Source organism: Budorcas taxicolor, chromosome 1 (assembly GCF_023091745.1).
Source record: "Budorcas taxicolor isolate Tak-1 chromosome 1, Takin1.1, whole genome shotgun sequence".
Lineage (NCBI taxonomy): Eukaryota > Metazoa > Chordata > Mammalia > Artiodactyla > Bovidae > Budorcas > Budorcas taxicolor.
In genome coordinates, this window is record NC_068910.1 from 39,160,771 (window position 1) to 39,182,691 (window position 21,921).

The 21,921-nt window shown below is 44.9% G+C and overlaps 1 protein-coding gene and 1 long non-coding RNA gene across 2 annotated transcripts in view; one reads left to right on the plus strand and one right to left on the minus strand.

The window, feature by feature from the left end:
* The window catches only part of LOC128046441 (uncharacterized), a 140,323-nt gene extending 122,655 nt beyond the window's left edge, over positions 1–17,668 (minus strand). The window contains exons 1-2 of the long non-coding RNA XR_008199261.1: positions 17,567–17,668; positions 17,111–17,226 (exon numbers count right to left, since the gene is read on the minus strand). This is a non-coding gene — a long non-coding RNA (uncharacterized LOC128046441). The remainder of the gene's footprint in view (positions 1–17,110; positions 17,227–17,566) is intronic.
* Positions 16,736–21,616, plus strand: BHLHE40 (basic helix-loop-helix family member e40). Its single transcript, XM_052638531.1, has 5 exons — positions 16,736–17,114; positions 17,277–17,346; positions 17,609–17,716; positions 18,714–18,837; positions 20,117–21,616. The coding sequence occupies exons 1-5, from the start codon at positions 17,035–17,037 to the stop codon at positions 20,971–20,973; spliced, it is 1,239 nt and encodes a 412-aa protein (XP_052494491.1). The 5' UTR covers positions 16,736–17,034; the 3' UTR covers positions 20,974–21,616.
* The last annotated feature ends 305 nt before the right edge of the window (positions 21,617–21,921 follow it).

Here is a 21,921-nt window from a genome sequence, read left to right on the forward strand (position 1 = left end):
ACCACATTCAGAAATTAATTGACTCTGTTTACTCATTTATAGTCTATATCCTCCCTCCAGAAGGATAGAGATTATATTTATATTTCTAGTACCAAACACAGGAAAGCACTTGCTATGGGCTAAACTGTGTCCCTCCCAAATTCATACGTTGATGCTGCACCCTCAAGATATTTAGATACTATTTTGGAGAGGGCAATGGCACCCCACTCCAGTACTCTTGCCTGGAAAATCCCATGGATGGAGGAGCCTGGTGGGCTGTAGTCCATCAACTGAGCGACTTCACTTTCACTTTTCACTTTCATGCATTGGAGAAGGAAATGGCAACCCACTCCAGTGTTCTCGCCTGGAGAATCCCAGGAACGGGGGAGCCTGGTGGGCTTCTGTCTATGGGGTTGCACAGAGTCGGACACGACTGAAGCGACTTAGCAGCAGCAGCAGCAGCAGACAGTATTTGGAGGTAGGACTTTGGAAGGTAGTGTTCAGATGATGTCATGAGGGTGGGGCCCTCATGATGGGATTATTGCCCTTATAAAAAGAGATATCAGAGAACTGACAGACTCTTTCTCCTTATTTCTCCGCCATGTGAGGACACATTAAGAAGGCACCTAGCCCAAAGCCGGGAAGGGAATTCATGAGGGGTCCCTGATCTTGGACTTCCAACCTCCAAAATAAATTTCTCTTGTATAAGTCACCCAATCTATAGTATTATATCATGGCAGCCCAAGCAGACCAATACAGCATTCAATAAATCTTTGTTGAATGAATGAATATATGATCTCCTGTATGTAATCAAGAGATAACTACATTTTATAATCTGAATGGTTCTGGGATGATTTTTAAAGTGTCAGTTGGCTAGGGTTTTTTTAGGCCATTTTGATGTGGAACTTTGTTAAACATGCTTGTCTACTTTTCTTTGTCCCTGTTATCACAAGTTCCTATTACTGCTAAATTTTATTGAAAGATATTTTCAGGCAAAGTCCATTTGCACAGCTGGCCACCAGATCAGATGTCTAAACTAACCAGGCTTATCTAAAAACTTCTATTTTATTAAAAAAAAATACTGGCCAATTGTTTGAATTGTTCAAAAGTTTCAGCACCATGTAGACAAAAATCACAAAACTCTGAACACCTCCACAGAACTGCATGATTCTTTGTGTGATGAATTTATGCAGGTTAATTCTAAAAACTTCTATAACTTTTCTTAGATTCTAAAGGAAGGTAATTTAAAATGTCTCCTTTTTTTCTAGTCATCACAATTCTTATAAACATGAATTCATATTCCTCAGAATCTACTTATCTTTTAATATACTTTAAAAGCTAAAACTTAAGATTTTATCTACTTATTCTAAAAAACAAAAAACATCTGTTGGGTTATTCTAGACAACATCACCATACTGGGGAAGGGTGACATAGGTCAACATTAACCATTTTCTGGGCGAAAAACTAAGGGCTCTAAAATTGCTTCCCTGCTTGCTGGTCCAAAGAACAACCAAAAGTCTATATAGAACATACACCCAATCTTAGAATCTGAGGTCACCTTCAGTACATTTTTCAGAGAAAATGACTGTACTACTAATGTCCAAACTACATCTATGTGACAAAACGCTTAGATACGCTATGCAATTGTGCATGTGTGCTCAATCATGTCCAACTCTTCACAACCCCATGGACTGTAGCCCACCAGGCTCCCCTGTCCATGGAATTCTCCAGGCAGGAATACCTTGGGGTATTCCTTGGGGAATACCCAGGAATGGGATGAGAGTTCCTCCTCTAGAGATCTTACCAACCCAGGAATCAAATCCACATCTCCTGTGTCTCCTGAACTGGCAGGCAGATTCTTTACCACTGAACCACCTACTGGCACTCTACTAAGAAAAATACACAGTATCAGCAAATATTAATAGAATCATTACCATGTGCCAGGCACTGTCATCAGTATTTTAAACACATTCTCTAGTCTGATCCTCGGAATGACTCTGAGGTAGCTATTATCATGACCCCACTTTACAGATGAGCAAACTGAAACTTAAGTAAGTCACACAAGTCTCTCACATCCATGTCAGTCCCACTGCACCAAAGGACTGGCTAACCTCTAACAATACTACCCAGTTTTCTTGGCCCTCATAACCTTATTTATCAACTCCTGTTTAATGAAAGCCTTACTCTTTGAGAGCACTGGTCAGTCACAAACCTGTCCCTGTCATGGTAGAAAAGAAAGGGTACTACTCAAGAAAACAAACAGTATGAATGAGGTCTGAAGAAACTTGGTTTAAGTACTTAAGACAACAAATTATTTTCCACTTCAAATGCACTTGTTTGTAGGGGAAAAAAAAATGATCATTTCAAATAATTCTGTCTACTCACTGAACAGTTGTCCAAAGGAAATGCATGCAATATTCACCTGACCTAGTTCAAGTTTCTTATATCCTTCAAAGGAATAAAATCAACCATGAGAACTGTAAGCTTCTTGAATCCAGTCATGACAGTTTTGTTCACATGTGTCTGGTACATGGAAAACTCTCAGTACAATCTTCCTTCAAAATCCACAAGGGACTTGCTCTAGGACACCTCCCACCCACACGAATACCAAAATCTGAGGAACTTCAAGCCCCTTATATAAAATAGTGTGAGTGAAAGTAAAAGTCTTCAGTCGTGTCCAACTCTGCAACCCCAAGGAATTCCCCAGGCCAGAATACTAGAGTGGGTAGCCCTTCCCTTCTCCATGGGATCTTCCCAACCCAGGGATAGAACCCAGGTCTCCTGCATTGCAGGTGGATTCTTTACCAGCTGAGCCACAATTTGCATATAACCTAAGCACCTCGTCTTGTCAATTTTAAATCATCTGCAGATTACTTACGACACCGAACACAATGTGAATGCTGTGTAAATAGTTGCCAGTTAGAGGGAGATTCAAATTTTGCTTTTTGGAACTTTCTGGAATTTTGAGGGATGTGTTGAACCTGCAGATGTGGAACCCACAGATACAGAGCTGACTGCAAATGTTTTTGTTAAATAAATACTGCAGTCCCTTAAATGTCCTTTAAGTAGTGGCTTACCTGGCGTCTTAGGTGGTAAAGCATCTGGCTGCCATGCAGGAGACCTAGGTTTGATCCCTGGGTCAGGAAGATCGCCTGGAGGAGGGAATGTCTACCCACTCCAGTATTCTTGCTTGGGAAATCCCATGGACAGAGGAGTTCATGGAGTCACAAAGAGTCAGACATGACTAAGCAACTCACACACACACACACACACACACACACACCTCAAATTACCTCCCTCTGTATGTCTATGAGAGGTGAAGTTTTATTAATTAAATCTTTTTCTTCAGCTGGTTTGCAATTATTTTCTAGATTTCTCCATGTTTTCTTACTAACAAGATGGTCTAGACCCTAATCATCTTTGTTTGATATCACTGCTGTACTGCTAAACACAGAAAATGAGAGGAAAATGTCTCGCTCCTGTTGATGCATGAATGTGCTCTGTATATAATGTAGGATGGATAGCTAAAATCAGAGCTATAAAATTTCAATTGGTAAGTCTCTTCTGGTGGAAACAAACAAACCTGGTCTTTGGAAAGGGTGGTGGGATTCAGATGCTAATTTATAACCACTGTCTGCAATTGTCATTGCTGGAACTACTCAGATAGCCAAACTTGGCTGGGCTCCCTAATGCTACCCAAACCCTCTCCCCACATCCTTTCCCCATCCTTCCCTTGCTGTGGAGCGGGTGCTCCAGGGACTTAAGCAGGTCTGAGAGCAGGGCTGTAAAAAGTGTGGTTCCTAATGGCAATGAACTGCCTCTGACCCTAGCTTCCAGCATGGCAGCTGCCCACTTCAAGGAAAACTTAAACCTCCACCAAAGAAGCCACTTTGATGAATTACAAGCTGCCTCTCACACAGTTCCTGAATACTAAAATAACACTTTTCTCTATACCTTGCATGACTCTACGTTCCATTTTTATCACCAAACCAAAAATGAAGGTGTACATTCTCTTGTCGTTTAGTCACGAAGTCGTGTCCGACTCTTTTGCAACCCCATGGACTGCGGCTCACCAGGCTTCTCTGTCCATGGGATTTCCCAGGCAAGAATGCTGATGTGGGTTGTCATTCCCTTTTCCAGAGGACCTTCCCAACTCAGGGATCAAACCCACATCTCCAGCATTAGCAGGCAGATCCTTACCCCTGAACTACCACAAAGACCTTGCTACTCACATATCATGAGTATGATGAGGGAGCTTCATTAGAAATGCAGAATCTCAAGCCTAACCCCTGACCCAGTAGGAGAGAATCTCAATTGTAACAAGATGTCCAGGAGATTTGTATGTAGAGTAAAATGTGAAAATCACTGCCCTACGTGATATATGAGGGAGGGGGATATTCTCTAAAAGAAGAAAGCAGCACACTTTGGTGCAAATCCTTTCTCCAAAATAAATGTCACTTGTTGGGTGCCCAAAGCACCTCTTCTTCGACTCTCTTTCTCTCTGTGTGTGTGATTAGTACACTAGCACCTATTTGACAGATTAGAGTCCAGACCTTTACTATCCTTTACTTTGTCAATTCCTGGTACTGGCTTCGTCTTTCAAATCTTTGGTTACTACCAATTGGTTTCTTCCTTCTGATCTCTACACACCTTTTCACCTCTAGTAAGAGGCAGTTATCAGGATTTCCTAGGTAGTCCAGTGGTTAAGAATCTGCCTTGCTATGCAGGGGATGTGGATTCAATCCCTGGCTGGGGAACTAAGATCCCACACGCACAGAGCAACTAAGCACGAGCACCACAACTACTGAGCTTGCGCGCCACACAGAGAGAGGCTGTGTGCTGCAAGAAAAGATTCCGCAGGACACGGTGGAGATCCTGCGTGTCACAGCTGAGACTCCGTGCAGGGAAATAACTACACAAATAAAATAAAAAACCCTCTCACGTTGGGGGGAGAAAAAGAGGCAGTTATCTGGGGGATTTCTGCTTACAGATCCGATGTAAAGGGTTACAAGAGACTCTCGTTCTCATCCTAACAATCAAAACAAACCAGGAAAGCCCAAAATAATCATCAATTTTTAAAACCCATCAGAGAAATTGAGGCCACCAATTAACCTAAATGAACTAAACTCAAAATGACAAGCTCTACACAGGAGAGAAGAGACCCAGAGCCATTTTCGCCTCTGGTGAAATGGCAGAAGGAAAAAGAGTTTGTGATTGGTGGAGATAAGGAGAATTCAGCGGAAGTTTCACCAAACTGGTCACAGCTGCCCATGGACTGAGAAGCTGTAGCCACAAAGCTAATCTACACCTACCTATCTAACCTGTCCCAGGAGACATCACACGGGGATACAGGTAGTTCACCGAAGCTGGTGGCAGGGAAGAAGGGCTGAGCAGGAATCCCTGAGGCATTTGGGGCTTTCACAGAGACTAGGGAGCTGCTAAGACCTACAGGGAACAAAAACTCTGGAAGACTTCAGGGGTGCAGAAAGCAGGAGGCAAAAGTCAAAGAGAAATAAAAAAGCTAGCAGTTGGGCAGTAAAGCAAAGAGCGACTTCCCACAAGTCTGAAATCTCCCAGCTTGGTTTTGAAGAATAGGCAGGTCTCCAGAATCTTGTCAGTGCTCAGATCCCAGGCCCTGATGAAGGGAAAGTCCTGTCTCACTCTCAAAACACTTGAAAGTGGTAGTGAAGTGAATCAAAGTAAAGCTACAACTAAGCCCAGATCCTGATCAAGTATAAGTCACACTGACTCAGCCTCTCATATTAGAAAAGAATTGTTTTGGGAGGTTACTATTACTTACTTTGAGGTTTGCCAGGTGTTGCAGGATCTGCCTGCCAATGAAAGAGATCCCAGAGATGCAGGTTCAATCCCTGGGTCAGGAAGATCCCCTGGAGAAAGAAATGGCAACTTGCTCCAGTATTCTTGCCTGGAGAATTACATGGACAGAGGAGCCTGGTGGGTGACAATCCATGGGCTCACAGAGTTGAACACGACTCAGCACGCATGCACACACACTCACTATACCTACTCTGTACTCTTTTTTTTTCCTATAAATATTCAACATGCAATAAGAAATTCAAGATCTATGGGAAAATAAGAAAATGCGTCTCATGGTTAATATAGAAGAGAAACAATAGAAACAGAACCAGAGACAGCTCAGAGGTTGAAATGATCAAACTAGTATTATAGCACAAAATTCCTATGATATAAAACTATCAAAAGTTCCATGGAAAGGAAGGCAACGTGCATGAAGAGATGGTGAATTTCATCAGAGTAATGGAAACCAGAAAAAAAACAACCATATGGAAATGCTAGAAATGAAAGAGACATAATATCACAAATAAATTCATTATGTAAGCTTAGTTGCTGACTCAACAGCAGAGGAAACTGAGCATCTGATAACGTTTGGGCTACTTTCCAACAATTCAACATACATGTAAATAGTGAAAAGAAATAAGAGAAGAAGGACAACATGGCAGAAGAAATCATTGAAACTTTATTGGCTAACACTCACCCAAACTGGTGAAAAATATCAAGTCACAGAACCAAGAAACTCAGCACACCCCAAGTAGAACAAATATAGAGAAAACCACACCTAAATAAATCTAGCCAGACTGTTGAAAAGCAACAGCAAGTGAAACCTGAAAAGCAGCCAGAGGGGAACAGAAGACATAAATTTTAGGCTAAAGATATAAATAACAGGTGACTCTTGAGTAGAATCAATGGCGGCCAGAAGAAAATAGAACCTCTTTAAAATGCTAAAAGAATAACACTGTCAAATTCCATATCCAGTGAAAATATATTTCAAATACACTTCAAAAATGAAATAAAGTCATTATCAGACAGAAAATTTGGGAGAATTCATCTCCAGCAGACCAACACTACAAGAAAAGCTAACATTTGCTTTTCAGAATGAACAGAAAGGAAACCAGAAGGAAACTCATATCTGCAGGAAGAAGTGAAGAGCATCAAAAAGGATAAGTATATGGGTAAATGTCAAAGACCTTTTCAAAGTAATGTTTTCATCTTTGTCTATCTATCTGTGTATGGAGAATATTTTAGACCACTACTGACTGTTTGGGGCTTCCCTGGTGGCTCTGATGGTAAAAGAACCTGCCTGCAGTGAGGGAGACCCAAGTTTGATCCCTGGGTCAGAAAGATCCTCTGGAGAAGGGAACAACTACCCACTCCAGTATTCTTGCCTAAAGAGCCTGGTGGGCTACAGTCCATGAGGTCAGAACAGTTGGACACGACTGACTGACTGTTTAAAGCAAGTAACAGTAGGGACTTCCCTGGCGATTCAGTGGTTAAGACTGTGCCTCTATTGTTGGGGGCACAGGTTCGATCCCTGGTCGGAGAACTAAGAGCCCACATACCACAAGCATGGCCAAAAATCAAACAAACACCAACATTTTGAAGTTTATAGCATATTACAGGTAAAATGTAAAATAACAATAGCATAAGGGTCAAGAGGAAGAATAAAAAGAATTGAATTGTTGTAAGGTTTTTACACAACCATCAAGTTGTATAGAAGCACTTTGTAGTGTATTATTTGAAGGCAGGCTGTGATAACTTAAAGATACAGAGCATAACCTTTAGAGCTGAAATTTCTATCTTCAGCATCTGAGAACTTATCAGACATGCAAACTTTTGAGCTCAATCACAGACCTACTGAATAAGAAACTGTGGGTATGGCCCAGAAACCTGTGTTTTAATAAGACCTCCAGCTGTTTCTAACACAGGTAAAATGTAAGAACCACTACTCAACAATAGCCACTAGAATATACCATAAGGAAGTGTACTTAAACACAGGAGATAAGATGGAATGATTAAAAAAATTCAACATATCCAAAGGAGGCAGGAAAATCAGAATAGAAACAAAGCATAAATGAGATAAGCAGAAAACAAGTACCAAGATGGGGGATTTAAACCCAACCATATTAATAATTATCTCAAATATAAATATATTAAACACTCCAATCAAAAGGCAGATTGTTAAATCAATATAAAAGCAAAATCCAACAACAGGCTATTTACAAACATAGAATTTAAGACATAGGTTGAACTTCCCTGGTGGTGCAGTGGAGAAGAATCTGCCTGCCAATGCAGGGGACATGGGTTCGAACCCTGGTCCAGGAAGATTTCACATGCTGTGGGGAACTAAAGCCCAAACACCACAACTACTGAGCCCCCATGCTGCAACTACTGAAGCCCACGTGCCTGCAACCGGTGCTCCACAACATGAGAAGCCACCACAGTGAGAAGCCTGTGCACAGCAAAAAAGAGTAGCCCCTTTCCCTGCAATGAGAGAAACCCAGCACGCAGCAACAAAGACCCGAAGCAGCCAAAATTAAATGATGTGTTGTGTTTTTTTTTCAAAAGACACAGGTTGAAAGTGTAAGGGGAGAAAGAAGATACATTATGCCAACACTAAATATAAAAAACATGTAAAGCTATATTAATATCAGAAAAAGCATACTTCAGGACAAGGATATTACTGAAGGGACTTCCCTGGTGGTCCAACAGTTAAGAATCCACCTTGGAAAGCAGTGGATGTGAGTTTCATCCTTGACTAAGAACTAAGATCCCACATGCTAGAGAGCAACTAAGCTTGAAAGCTGCAACTACTGAACCCAAGCACCACAATTAGAGAGAAGGCCACGCACCACAATTAAAAAATCTCATATGCTGCAACTAAGACCCAAGGTGGCCATGAATAAATATTTTTAAAAGAGTATTACTGAAGAGAAAGAGGGAAACTTTTAATGAGAGAATAAAATTATCAAGAAGACCTATCAATCCAAAATGTGCAGGCAACTATGAAGAAAGTTCCAAGATGTATAAAGCGGAAGTTGACAGAAATGGACAAGTCTACAATTATAGTTGGAGAGATTTTAACACTTCTATTTTGGACAAAAAAAATCAGCCTAGAGATATCTTTGCAACTTCATGGACTGTAGCCCGCCAGGCTCCTCAGTCCATGGGATTTTCCAGGCAAGAATACTGGAGTGGGTTGCCATTTCCTTTTCCAGGGGATCTTCCCACCCCAGGGATCAAACCTGGGTCTCCTGCATTGCAGGCTGACTCTTTACCATCTGAGCCACCAGGGAAGCCCTTATTTGAACAGCACTATCAACCAACTTGACCCAAAGGACTTGATAAAATATTGCACCCAACAGAACTACAGCATACATATTTTTTCCAAACCCACAGGAAACATTCATCAAGCTAGACTATATGCTCAGCAATGAAAGATAGCTTAATAAATGTCAAAGAATTAAAATCAAATTGAGTATACCTTCTGACTCAAAACTAATAAATTAGAAACCAATATAGAGAGATACCTGGCATTACACACCTATTTGGACAAGCTAAGGTTTAAAACGTTAGTTGCTCAGTTGTGTCTGACTCTGCAACCTCATGGACTGTAGCCCACCAGGCTTTACTGTCCATGGGATTCTCCAGGCAAGGATCCTGGAGTGGGTTGCCATTCCCTTCTCCAGGGGATCTTACCCACCCAGGGATGGAACCCTGGTCTCCTGCATTGCAGGCAGACTCTTTACCATTGGAAGGACTGATTTTGAAGCTGAAACGAAGAGCCAGCTCACAGGAAAAGACCCTGATGGTGGGAAAGACTGAGGGCAGGAGGAGAAGGGGGCAATGGAGGATGAGATGGTTGGATGGCATCATCAACTCAATGGACATTTGAGTTTGAGCAAACTCCGGGAGATAGTGAAGGACCCAGAAGCTTGGCGTGCCGCAGTTCATGGGGTCGCAAAGAGTTGGAGATGACTGGGTGACTGAACAAGTTTAAAAAAACACAATTGTGACTAGACCAAATACTAGTTGGGACACAGAGAAACTAAATCTCTCAAACATTGCAACTGGGAATGTAAAATGGTACAGCTACTCTGGCTAGTAGTTTGTCATTTTCTTAAAAACCAAATGCACATTACTATATGAGGAATTATACCCCTGGGCATTTATCCCAGAGAAGAAAGCTTTTTGTGCCTACCCAAAAGCATGTAGAAAAAGGTTCACAGCAGGTTTATTTCTAATAGCAGAAAGAAATGGAACTCAAATGTCCTTGAATGGATGAATAATTAAATAAATTGTGTCACATCTACAGCATGGAATATCACTCATCAATAACAAGGGAACTTACTAGTGGGACTTTCTTGGTGGTCCAGTACCTAAGACTCTGGGCTCCCAATTCCCGTGTTCCATTCCTGGTCAGGGAACTAGAGTCCACGTGCTATAACAAAAAGATCCCACATGCCACAACTAAGACTTGGCAAAGCCAAAAAAGTAAATGACAAAAAAATATTAAAAAAAAAAAAGAGACAATATTGATACACACAACCTCTTGGATGGATCTCAAGAGGCTTACACTGAGCAGAAAAAAATTCAGCCTCCAACAGTTACATACCACAGGATTCCATTTTTATAACATTCTTAACATGACATTACAAATAGAGAACACTCTAGTGGTTGCCAGACATTAGGAATGGGAGAAGAGAAGGGAACAGGTCTGATAACAAAGAGGCAACAGCTGGGGACTTTGTAGTGATGTGACAGTTTTGCATCTTGATGAGGCGGTTATATACTAATCGACGCGTGTGATAAAATTGCATAGAACTCTATACACACACACAAAAGTAAATGCATGGAAAACGGGTAAAAACTGAAAACTCTCTGTAGTTTGTATGTATGCTAATTTCCTTGTTTGAATATTGTGTTATAGTCTTGTAAGATGTTACCATTGGGGGAAATTGGATGAAGGATACATGCAACTTCTCTATATTATTTTCATAACTTCCTGTGGCTCTCTAATTATTTTAAAAGAAAAAGGGAAAAGTTATCTGGAAAATTTACAAATATTTGGGAATTAAACAATACCCTTCTAAATAACCTGTGAATCAAATAAAAGTCACAAAGACTAATACAACATATTTTGACCTGAATGATCAGGAAAATACAAATATTAAATACTGTGGAATGCTGGGAAAGCAGGGCTTAGAGGAAATTTTCTAGCTTTGGATATTTATAAGAAGAAGACAGGTTTAAGATCAATGATAATATTTTACATCTAAAGAAACTAGAAAAAGTAGAACAAGTTAAATATAAAACAACCAAAAGAAAAGGAATAATAAAAATAAGAGGAAATTGATAAAATATTAGACAGCAGAGTAAATCAATAAATTCAAAATTGGATAATTGCAAAAATTAATATAATTAATAAGTCCCTTGGTAAGATGATCAATAAAAAAAGAAAAACAAACATTTTAAAAAAAGTAAAAAAGATTTGTCACTATAGATTCAGTTCAGTTCAGTTGCTCAGTCGTGTCTGACTCTTTGAGACCCCATGAATTGCAGCACGCCAGGCCTTCCTGTCCATCACCAACTCCCGGAGTTCACTCAAACTCACGTCCATCGAGTCGGTGATGCCATCCAGCCATCTCATCCTCTGTCGTCCCCTTTTCTTCCTGCTCCCAATCCCTCCCAGCATCAGTCTTTTCCAATGAGTCAATTCTTTGCATGAGGTGGCCAAAGTACTGGAGCTTCAGCTTTAGCATCATTCCTTCCAAAGAACACCCAGGGCTGATCTCCTTCAGAATGGACTGGTTGGATCTCCTTGCAGATTACATAAACATTAAAAGGATAACACTATCCGATATACTGACAACTTTAAAGATAATAGACAAATTTCATGAAAAAAAATTACCAAAGCTGATAAAAGAAGAAATAAAAATGTTAAATAGCCTGGAATCTATTAAAATGTATTCATGGTAAAAGCATTCCCCCCACAACAAACCTCTAGGCCCAATGAGCTTCTCCTACTATTTAAGAAAGAAATAGTACCAACCCCACTTAACATCTTTCAGAAGAGATAGGATATTTCCCAAATTGTTTTATGAGACTAGCATTATTTTGATGCTAAAACCTGACAAAGATTACAAAAAAAAAAAGAAAAACTACAGGTTTTTCTAGCTTTGGATATTTATAAGAAGACAGGTTTAAGATCAATGATAATATTTTACATCTAAAGAAACTAGAAAAAGTAGATCAAGTTAAATATAAAATAACCAAAAGAAAAGGAATAATAAAAATAAGAGGAAATTGATAAAATATAAGATAGACAGCAGAGTAAATCAATAAATCCAAAATTGGATAATTGCAAAAAGTAATATAATTAATTGATAAGTTTTTCACCCTTCACAATCATAGACATGAAAATTCTTAATATATATTATTAGCTAATTAAATCTAACAATAAAAATAAGGATAACACATTGATCACGATAGGCTTACCTCAGGAATTCAAGGTTGACTGAACACTAAAATTGTAATTCATGATATTAACAGAATGAAAGACAAAAGCCACATGACTGTTTTGTTGGATGCAGAAAAAGTATCTGACAAATTCCACATCCTTTTATGATAAACTCTGTGAGCAAACTAACAATAGCAGAAAACTTCCTCAACTGGATGAAGGAACTACAGCTCACCAACACATAACATGATGCATATCAACAAAACTCTGAATATTTTACTCCTACAACTGAACACAAAGCAGGGATGTCCTGAAAGGAGACACCATTTGAACTCATTCATTTGAAAACACCATTGAACTTATCCAGGACCAGCAGCTTTATTTAACATTTCTATAAGTGATCTGGAAGATCTGCAAGTGTGTAGATGCCATTGATGTCTTTCTGGTGGGGACAAGCCAAAATGTCAGCACTCTCTCTACTGCAGAGCATGTTTCCAAATTGTTGATCAGGATGTACTGATGGATCAAAAACTCAATTTAGTAAGTAAAGACCAAAATATTCTTTAAAATATACTAGACAAGACTAGAAAATGTTAGAATGAATATATCAAAGAGAAATGATTTTGGAAATTTTTTGTCTGAAATCCATTAGGCTGGCTTTTTCCTAAATGGTTTAAATTTTTCTTTCAGCGAGCAACGGCTGCTCAGAGTAGGGGAAAGAGAATAGTGGCCACAAATATTGGTAGTGATCCCAACCAAGCCTTGACTGCCCTGTGTTTCAATATACTTCTGGGAGTGTGTGTGTTTGTACATGTGGAGTCATGATGTAAAATGTATTTCTTACTGTGAACTGTGGTAGAAAAAAATTGTGAGACTTCATCAACTTGCAAAAAGTGATGATATATGTACGTGTGGATATATGCAGGGGTCTGTCGGTTCTAGTTTCCTGCTAGGAGGGGCCTGCCTAACTATTTCCAACACACAGCATCAGACCACCAAAATGCTGAGCCTCACTAGTAAAGGAAAATCTTCTCCTTACTTGTCCAAAAATATGGTCTCTGCACACTGAGAAGAAACAAAACAGAGGCGAGGGCTACAAACTATCAGGATTACCCAGGGCAGCTGCCCAGTGCTGCCTTGCAACACTTTAGAGGATGCTTTCACACAGACTGCAATGCGAATGGCTCCCCCTGGAGTTGAGCAGCGTACTACCCAAGGAGCCCTACCAGGCAGCCTCAAGTATGGTGATTAAGAGCTCAAGCTTTGGAGTCCAACAAACCTGGGGTTCAATTCCAGATCTAATCTCAGGCTATACAAACTGAGGCAGGTAATTTAACCTCCCTGAGCCTCAATTTCCTCAAGAGGGCACATTATATATTCCTGGGCATTGTTCAGTGCCCAGCACATTGTTGTTCTCATTAAATGTGTTAAATAAACATAAAAATGAGCTAACGACTGCCCAATAAGGTGGTGGTGAGAAGTAAATGAACGAGTACAACGTGTTTACATTCAGTCTAAAAACTAGCACACAGTAAGCACTAAACCAACTATCTACAAAAGATGACAAACTGAAATATTAAGATTCTTCAGGATGAAAAGATGCATGAGGAGAAGGAACTATTTTGTTTATTTCAATAAAAAATAATCATAAGCTTTGAGAGAAGAGAAACATTAAAAGTAATATAACCTGGTACAGTAACACTTTGGTAAGGTGGGGATTATCCTTGATGCTTGAAAGTACATTTGGAACAAACAAAACGTAGGAAACAATCCATTTTGGTATTTCCCATTGTAGGTCAGGTAAGGGCAAAAAGTATAGATAACTTCAAAGCATTCTAGGAGTGATACTGAGCTCTGAGCCATGGAATCAGAACTGTTTGGGTTCACTCCTGGTTGCGGGGGTTGGGGGGGTATGCTGGGGGAGAGTGACCCATGGGGGGACATGTGTTCCATCCTTCCCCAGTACTTATTTCCTGGTGCAACTGTGGCTCAGACGCAGTCATGACAACTCTTCATTCATCCCTATTAAATTCTCACAATGGAGCAGGTCACCCTTGCCTGAAAGCACAAACCCAGAACTGACTCCTGTCCCCTTCCTGCCTGTGGTCCTGCTTGCCCCCCTTCTGGCAGGAAGCCGTATCACCTCCAGAGAGAAGGCTGGTAACGCAAGCCAGCAAAAGTACATTCCAGGACAGAGGGATGCTGAGCCCCCAGGCGAGGTCAGGCTAGTCAGCACTTAGAAAAGGAGGCACTTCTCACACTTGCTAATGAGTTTGACGCTTGTGAAACATAAACAGGAAGTGGGAGCTCTCCAAAGCGACCTGAAGGAAATCCACTCCCAGTTTGGTCAACGTGTGAATCCCAGATCTCTAGGTTGTCAAGGACACTGCCAATTAAGACTGAGCCCACCCCTACCCGCCCCTTCAACTGCACCCGAGGCTGATCTTCACCAGGTTTCAGCACTGACCCCGTTTTGTTGTTGTAGTTTTTTTCAATCCTTCCCACAGCCAGGTCACTCGGCAGCGGGGTGACTGACCCGAGGCGCGGTGGGAAAGGCTCACAGTCATCTCTCAACTCCCCGAACTTACAGGGCAGGGCAGCACAGAGGTCAGTGAAATCCCCAGCCAGGCCTTATTTTAGTCATGAATTTCCACTGGCTCCCTCCTCTGACAGCATCAGCGCTGCTCACAGAGCGGGCTTGGAGTTTCAGCTGTTTTCCCTGCTCCAGGCAGAGTTAGAAGGTCACAGAGGCCGGACTTTTCCGGGGGAGTGGGTGGGGGCCTCGGGCGGCCTCAGAGAGATTGCAGAGATCTGGAGCCGCTTGGAGGAGGCCCTTCTGCCCCAGGCTCCGGGCGATGGGTTAACGTCTCCCCTCTCCTCCTCTGCCTAGACATTGTGGTTCACATTAAATTTTAAAAAATAATTTTTTTAATACCAAAAAAAATTTTTTAAGCCCACACTTTCTATCTTATCTTCTCCCTTCTCTTCGCCAGCAGCACCGATACAATTTTCCCAGTACTGCCTTCCCCTCATTTCCCAGGGTAAGCCCTCCTCAGAGGTTCCTGTGAATTCAAGAGCAGCATCTGTGTTCCATTCACCTACAGTGTATCTGGCAGCGTATCTAAGCACAACGCCGGGCACAGGGTAGGGGGCTCAACCAACACTTGTCGAGTGAATGAACGCTAAGACGTCAGCGTGATGGGCAGTTTTTCCAAGTCTCTCTTTTCCAGCTTGCCCCGGCTGCAGACCGCACACTGCGCCGCAGAAGTCCCCGGCAGGGGGAGATGGACGACCCCGACCCCCAGGAGCTCCTGTGCTCGGGGGTGTCGGTCCCCGGCCAGGGCAGAAGGGCGCTCTGTCAGGAGCTCTGCGGCCCAAGCCCAGGCCAGGTGAAGTGTCACGCCCCGCGCTGCCGCAGGGCAAGCGCCGCTGCCGCGGTTGTGTAACGTTGCAGCCCAAGGGGAGGGGACCCGGGCGCCTCTGCTCCAGTGGGGGCAGAGGAGGGAGGAAACGCAGGGCACCGCGCCCGGTCTCTTTCTGTGCTTGATCAGCCTAAGTGTGGGCCGGGGCGGGGGGTGGGGGCACTGGGGCACCCTGGGGGGTGCGCAAGTGAGTGTCCGCCGGCACGCAGACTGCGCCCCGGGAGCACAGCTCCAAAGGAGCCAGGGACCGCGGCGCACAGCCTAGCGGGTCAGGTGCGCGCAGCGTGCTCCGCGGCGGCCTCGCCTGCCCCTGCACTTGGCTGCCAGCCCGCTTCCCATGGGGTGACATCCGCCCCGCCCTCCTCGGCCCCTCCCCACGGCGGGCGATTCCTGGACTCGGGGCCGAGGGGTGGGGGCAGGGAAGCCGGCGCGGAAAGAAACCCCAGCCTCTGGGGAAGGCAGGGGGGCCGGGCGACTCCCTCTGCTGCGCGCTGGTTCCTCCGAGCGGGCGCGCGGGGGGAGGAGGAGGAAGAGGGTTGGGCTGGAGCGAGCGAGGGGATATTCCTCTCCCGGCTTGAGTCAGACGCGGGCGGATCCGTCCTCCCCCGTTCCCTCCCAGGAGACGGGAACTTACTTCATTTCCCTGGGGCAGGTTCGCCCACGTTACCAACCTCCCCCCACCACCTCCCCGGCTCCCTAGCCCCTTCCAGCTTCCGCGCCCCTCGCCCAACTAGGCAGGACCCAGACTGCCCTGCCAACCCCCTCTTCGGGGAAAGGCAGCCGCAGACACCTGGGGGCCGGGGCTGGGGGGGTGGGGGCTCCCTCGCAGCCGCGGGAGCGTTGTCCAACACGTGAGACTCATGTGATGAAGCCGGGGGAGGGCGGGCAGGTCGCTCCTTCCCTCCCCGGCAGCGGCCAGACGTGCCTGGAGTCACAGGGTAGAACACGTAGCTCCAACCCACCCACTCGCTCCCATTTAACCCAGCCCGCAGCCTCTCCATTACTCCTCGGCTCTCCCCCACCATCCCCCCCCCACTCCGCCCTAACCGCACCCCCCCCTCCCGCCTCCCCGCCCGCCCCACTTCTCATTCACTTGGCTCGCACCGTGCAGACGGCACTGGGAGCACACACCGCCAGTCTGTGCGCAGAGCCGGAGCCAGAGGCCGCGGGTACACCATGCACGCCCCCAACTGAAGCAGCACCTCAAAGCCGCAGCTCTTCGCAGCCCAGCGGATTTCAGAGAGCTCTGACTCAGAGGAAGCCCTGCGGAGAGACCCCCGAAACCTCCTCCACGACAGTCCTCACCCGACGCTCCACCACTGCAGACAGGAGCGCAGAGTGGCCCCGGCTCGCAGCGCAATGGAGCGGATCCCCAGCGCGCAACCGCCCCCCACTTGCCTGCCCAAAGCGCCGGGACTGGAGCCCGGAGACCTACCAGGGTAAGTTGGCACCCCTGGCCCCTTCAAGCCTCAACTCCAGTCCTGCCTTCTGCGCGGCTTTCAACTCCAAGTAGTTCTGGGTGCATCCGGGGGTTCTTGCCAGTCAGGGCTCCTGCAACCCGATGCGCAAGTCATGACCCTTCCTCGTCCCTCTCCCTACAGGATGGATTTTGCCCATATGTACCAAGTGTACAAGTCGAGGCGGGGAATAAAGCGGAGCGAGGACAGCAAGGTAAGGGCACCGCGCCCCTGTGGACCCCATGCCCTCGTACGCGCTGAGTTTCCAATAAAAGTTTTCTCACTTTAACGTTGGAGTGGGGTATGCAAGGTGTGGGCCCTGTGCCTCTACTGAGTAGCTTGGAGAAGAAGGGGCAGATAGGGTTCTGGGTGTGACTCTGCTCCACTGCCGAGACTCTTCTGCCGCGGGGTGGGAAAGGAGAAGCGCTTCTCACCTCCTTCCTCCCGCGCCCACCATCTCTCCGTGCGCTTTGCAGGAGACCTACAAACTGCCGCACCGGCTCATCGAGAAAAAGAGACGTGACCGGATTAACGAGTGCATCGCCCAGCTGAAGGATCTCCTCCCCGAACATCTCAAACTTACAGTAAGTGAGAAGCTGGCCCCTCTCCAAACCAGCTCCTCTGCCCAGAGGGCGGGCGAGGGTCACCCGCCGCCTGCAGGCTCCGCCAGGAACTGCAGACCAGATGGCTGGATCCTAGCTAGTGGCTGGCTCTGTTTGGGGGTACCCTTCTCCAGTCTCAGAATTTTCTGGCAACCTCGTGCAAATGAGATAAGAATCATTTGTACTTGTCCAGCTTGGCACCAACACCAGCCGGCCTTCCTTTGCTAGAGTTTAAGGTGATTCTCGGGGTTCTCCTTTTCTCACATTGAGCAAATCCAGCAACCCACTTTTTTTTTTTACCCCCTTCCCCACATCCCTTTTTAAAATAAGAGGACTTGTTTTGATGTGTCATTTTTTTTTTTACGTCCTGTCCTTTCTTGGCGATTGTCAATAGCTTACTAGATTGGCAGCCTTTGGTTGGGGAAAGAAGAAAAAAATAGTATTTAGGAGAAAATAGTATTTAGGAAGGAACAAAAAAGCGTAGATGAGCTAGAAGTTATGACAGGGTGTCAGGAAAGAAACTAGGGAAAGCCTCTTGGCTGCCAGACACAGTAGAAGTCTCTACTAGGGTTGACACCACTGCAGAGAAATGTTATCTCTGGATTCCCCTGAGTTAAGGTCAGCAACGGCTGCTGGAAAAATTTATCTGTCAAAGCTTCCTCCTGAGCTAGCTGCTGCTTCCAAAATGCCTCCAAAGATGGGGTACACTTGTTTGCTGTCCTCTAATCAAAAATATATGCATATATACATATTTTTTAACATCATCTAAAACTTAAAACTTAATTTAGCCAACCAGGAACAGACTTTTTTATCCCCCTTTAGAGACATTCGCTGGTGGTGGTTTAGTCGCTTAGTGGTGTCCGACTCTTGCGACCCCATGGAGTGTAGCCCAGGCGACTGATGAATCTCATGGCTAATTAGTATCCCAGAGGTGGGACTTCTCTGAGCTCACTGCTGACGGAGGCTCTTTTTATTCCAGACTTTGGGTCACTTGGAAAAAGCAGTGGTTCTTGAACTTACCTTGAAGCATGTGAAAGCATTAACAAACCTAATTGATCAACAACAGCAGAAAATCATTGCCCTGCAGAGCGGTCTGCAAGCTGGTGAGTACCATGTCTGGCTATCATCTCCTTAGAGTTCTAGCACAAATAGAGAGCCTGTAAGTAAGCTCAACATCTGGTATAAGAAACATTCCCGCAACAAATTGCTTATGCATGTTAGTTGGGGGAGATGCTGTTTTATCTTTCCTAAAAGGTCAGACTTTTCATTTGGAATGCTGCTGTGTGCCACCTGGCATGAATACATATTAGTCAAATGGTAAAATATTTCTGTGGCATTTTGGCTTAAGAGTTGCTGGGGTTCTGGGAGTCCCCCCCACTTTGAAAATGCCAAGGCACCTATAATTTGCATCGTGGGTGTTTTACAGTTGTTTTCCTTAGCCCTGTTTCATTGGAGAATAAATCATGGGTATGCCCCAGTGTTTTAATGTTTCTCCACTTCCTTATCCCTCGGTGTGTGGTATGAGCCTGGCAAGATGACAGCAGTAGTTTTTCCTGCATTTCATGTGGTTCCCTGAATAGCCACTAGGTATCTCGGTGAATTACACAATCTAACGAAACCACTGAAGTTTCATCACCCATTTCTACGGACTTCCAGAGAATCACAGTCATCTAACCGTCTGGTCTCACCCATTCCAAATAATACTGTACAAACGAGGGAGAAATTCCTCTACCCACTCCCTCATTCTTCTCTCCTTTCCAAACTAGGACAATGAGGAAGTCGTTCTGCCAGTTGCCTCATTGAAAACAGAAAGATGATCATACCTAAGTTCCTGGGGATCATGGATAGACTATATGAGAAAGACCTAGAAATAGCCTTTAAATATAGCAGCATGACTGCAACTTGTATAAGCCATTGAAAATAAGCGTACTTTAGGTGACATGGTTCCTTCATTCTCATTTTTTGACTGGTCACTGTCCATCTTACTATGGTAAGATGATGTTCTGTAAATTGACTCTGGTTATGAGCACACTAGGATGATTATGGCTGTGTTACTTATAACGAAAACTCAAGAATTCCTTATAAATGCAACAAGAGGGGAAACCGTCTGTCTATTAAATGTGGTCTATGCCTATGATATTACACAGCCATTACAAATCATATTTTATCTCTGAGAGGTAGAATTATGGATGATTTTTAGTTTATTCTTTATACTTTTCAGTGTAATTCAAATTTCCCCTGATCATATTACTTTTGGAGTTAGAAATACAATCAGCAAATGCTGTTAACAAAAAGGAAAGCCCCAGGGTCTTTGGAACCTAGGTATCCATGTGAACCACAGAGCCTTCTGAAATGTCTCTCTTTGCATCTACGTTGATCCAGGTGATCTGTCGGGAAGAAATGTGGAAGCAGGTCAAGAGATGTTCTGCTCAGGTTTCCAGACATGTGCCCGGGAGGTGCTTCAGTACCTGGCCAAGCATGAGAATACTCGGGACCTGAAATCATCACAGCTTGTCACCCACCTCCACCGTGTGGTCTCCGAGCTTCTGCAGGGCGGTACTTCCAGGAAGCCGTCAGACCCAGCCCCCAAAGCAATGGACTTCAAGGAGAAACCCAGCTCCCTGGCCAAAGGCTCCGAAGGCCCAGGCAAAAACTGTGTGCCAGTCATCCAGCGAACTTTCGCCCACTCGAGCGGCGAGCAGAGTGGCAGTGATACGGACACAGACAGCGGCTACGGAGGAGAATCGGAGAAGAGTGAGCTGCGTGTCGAGCAGCCGTACTTCAAAAGCGATCATGGACGCAGATTCACCATGGGAGAAAGGATCAGTGCTATTAAGCAAGAATCCGAAGAACCCCCCATGAAAAAGAGCAGAATGCAGCTCTCTGATGATGAAGGCCCTTTCACTAGCACTGACCTGATCAGCTCCCCGTTCCTGGGCCCACACCCGCACCAGCCTCCCTTCTGCCTGCCCTTCTACCTGATCCCACCGTCAGCAACTGCCTACTTGCCCATGCTGGAGAAGTGCTGGTACCCCACGTCTGTCCCAGTGTTATACCCGGGCCTCAACGCCTCTGCCGCAGCCCTCAGCAGCTTCATGAACCCAGACAAGATCTCGGCCCCCTTGCTTATGCCCCAGAGACTCCCTTCTCCCCTGCCGACCCATCCTGCCATCGACTCTTCTGCCCTGCTCCAAGCTCTGAAGCAGATCCCCCCTTTAAACTTAGAAACCAAAGACTAAACTATTTAGGGGATCCTGCTGCTTCACTTTCCTTCCTCCCTACTTCCAAAAAATGTGTTTGTGAGTGCAGCGAGATTGTTTCAGTGTGTATGCCAAGATCATCTGAGGCAGGGAGAGAAGATTCAGGTGTGTGTGTGTGTGTGTGTGTGTGTGTGTGCGCGCGCGCGTGCCTGACTATGCATTGTGTGTTGGTATGGGACGTTAAAGCTCCTTTGGGCGTAGGGAACTTGTGAAGGATTGCCTGACATCAGGAGACTTAGGGGGGATTGTCTCAGACCTCTGGGCCTTTCCCCTCCCAGAGAGTAGCCCCTTCTGATATAAAGCAGCTGAATTTCCAAAAGCTGCGAAGTCTTGGTCTGTGAGTCAGTCTCCACTTTGGGAGCCGGGTCTGTGGCTTTTGAGAAAAAGGTACTTTCAAAAGAGGGCTTTCCAGAGTGCAGTTCCCAGCCAGCTCTGATGACCCCACCCTTCTCCCTTCTGTTGTCGCCGTGACTCACTGTATGGGCAGAGGGCAGCCAGACTGAACTTTCTCCAAAGTGGTGAGGTAGCAGACACTGGCATAGCACGGTAGTGGTCTGGGGAGGTTTCCGCAGGTCTGCTCCCCACCCCTGCCTCAGATGAATAAAGAGAATGTAGTTCCCTACTCAGGCTTTCCTAGTGATTTGCTTCCTAAGGAACTGAAAAGGGCCCCCTGGTACAAGTCTAGCTGCCAGGGGAGGAGGGAGGAATCCCCTGGGACTCTGGCACCTGCTTCTAGTCTCACCTGGAAACAAGCCTCGCTGTCCAGGGAACCAAACCAGGGTCTGAGAGATGCAGGCACCTGCTTGCCAAGCACCCTGAAGTGCACAAAAGCATTTCAGCAAGTAAAGCCAGACTCGGTTATCAGCTCTAACCTAAAACTCCTTTTAACCAAGCTTAGCTTCTTAAAAACCTAACCAGCCCTTGGCA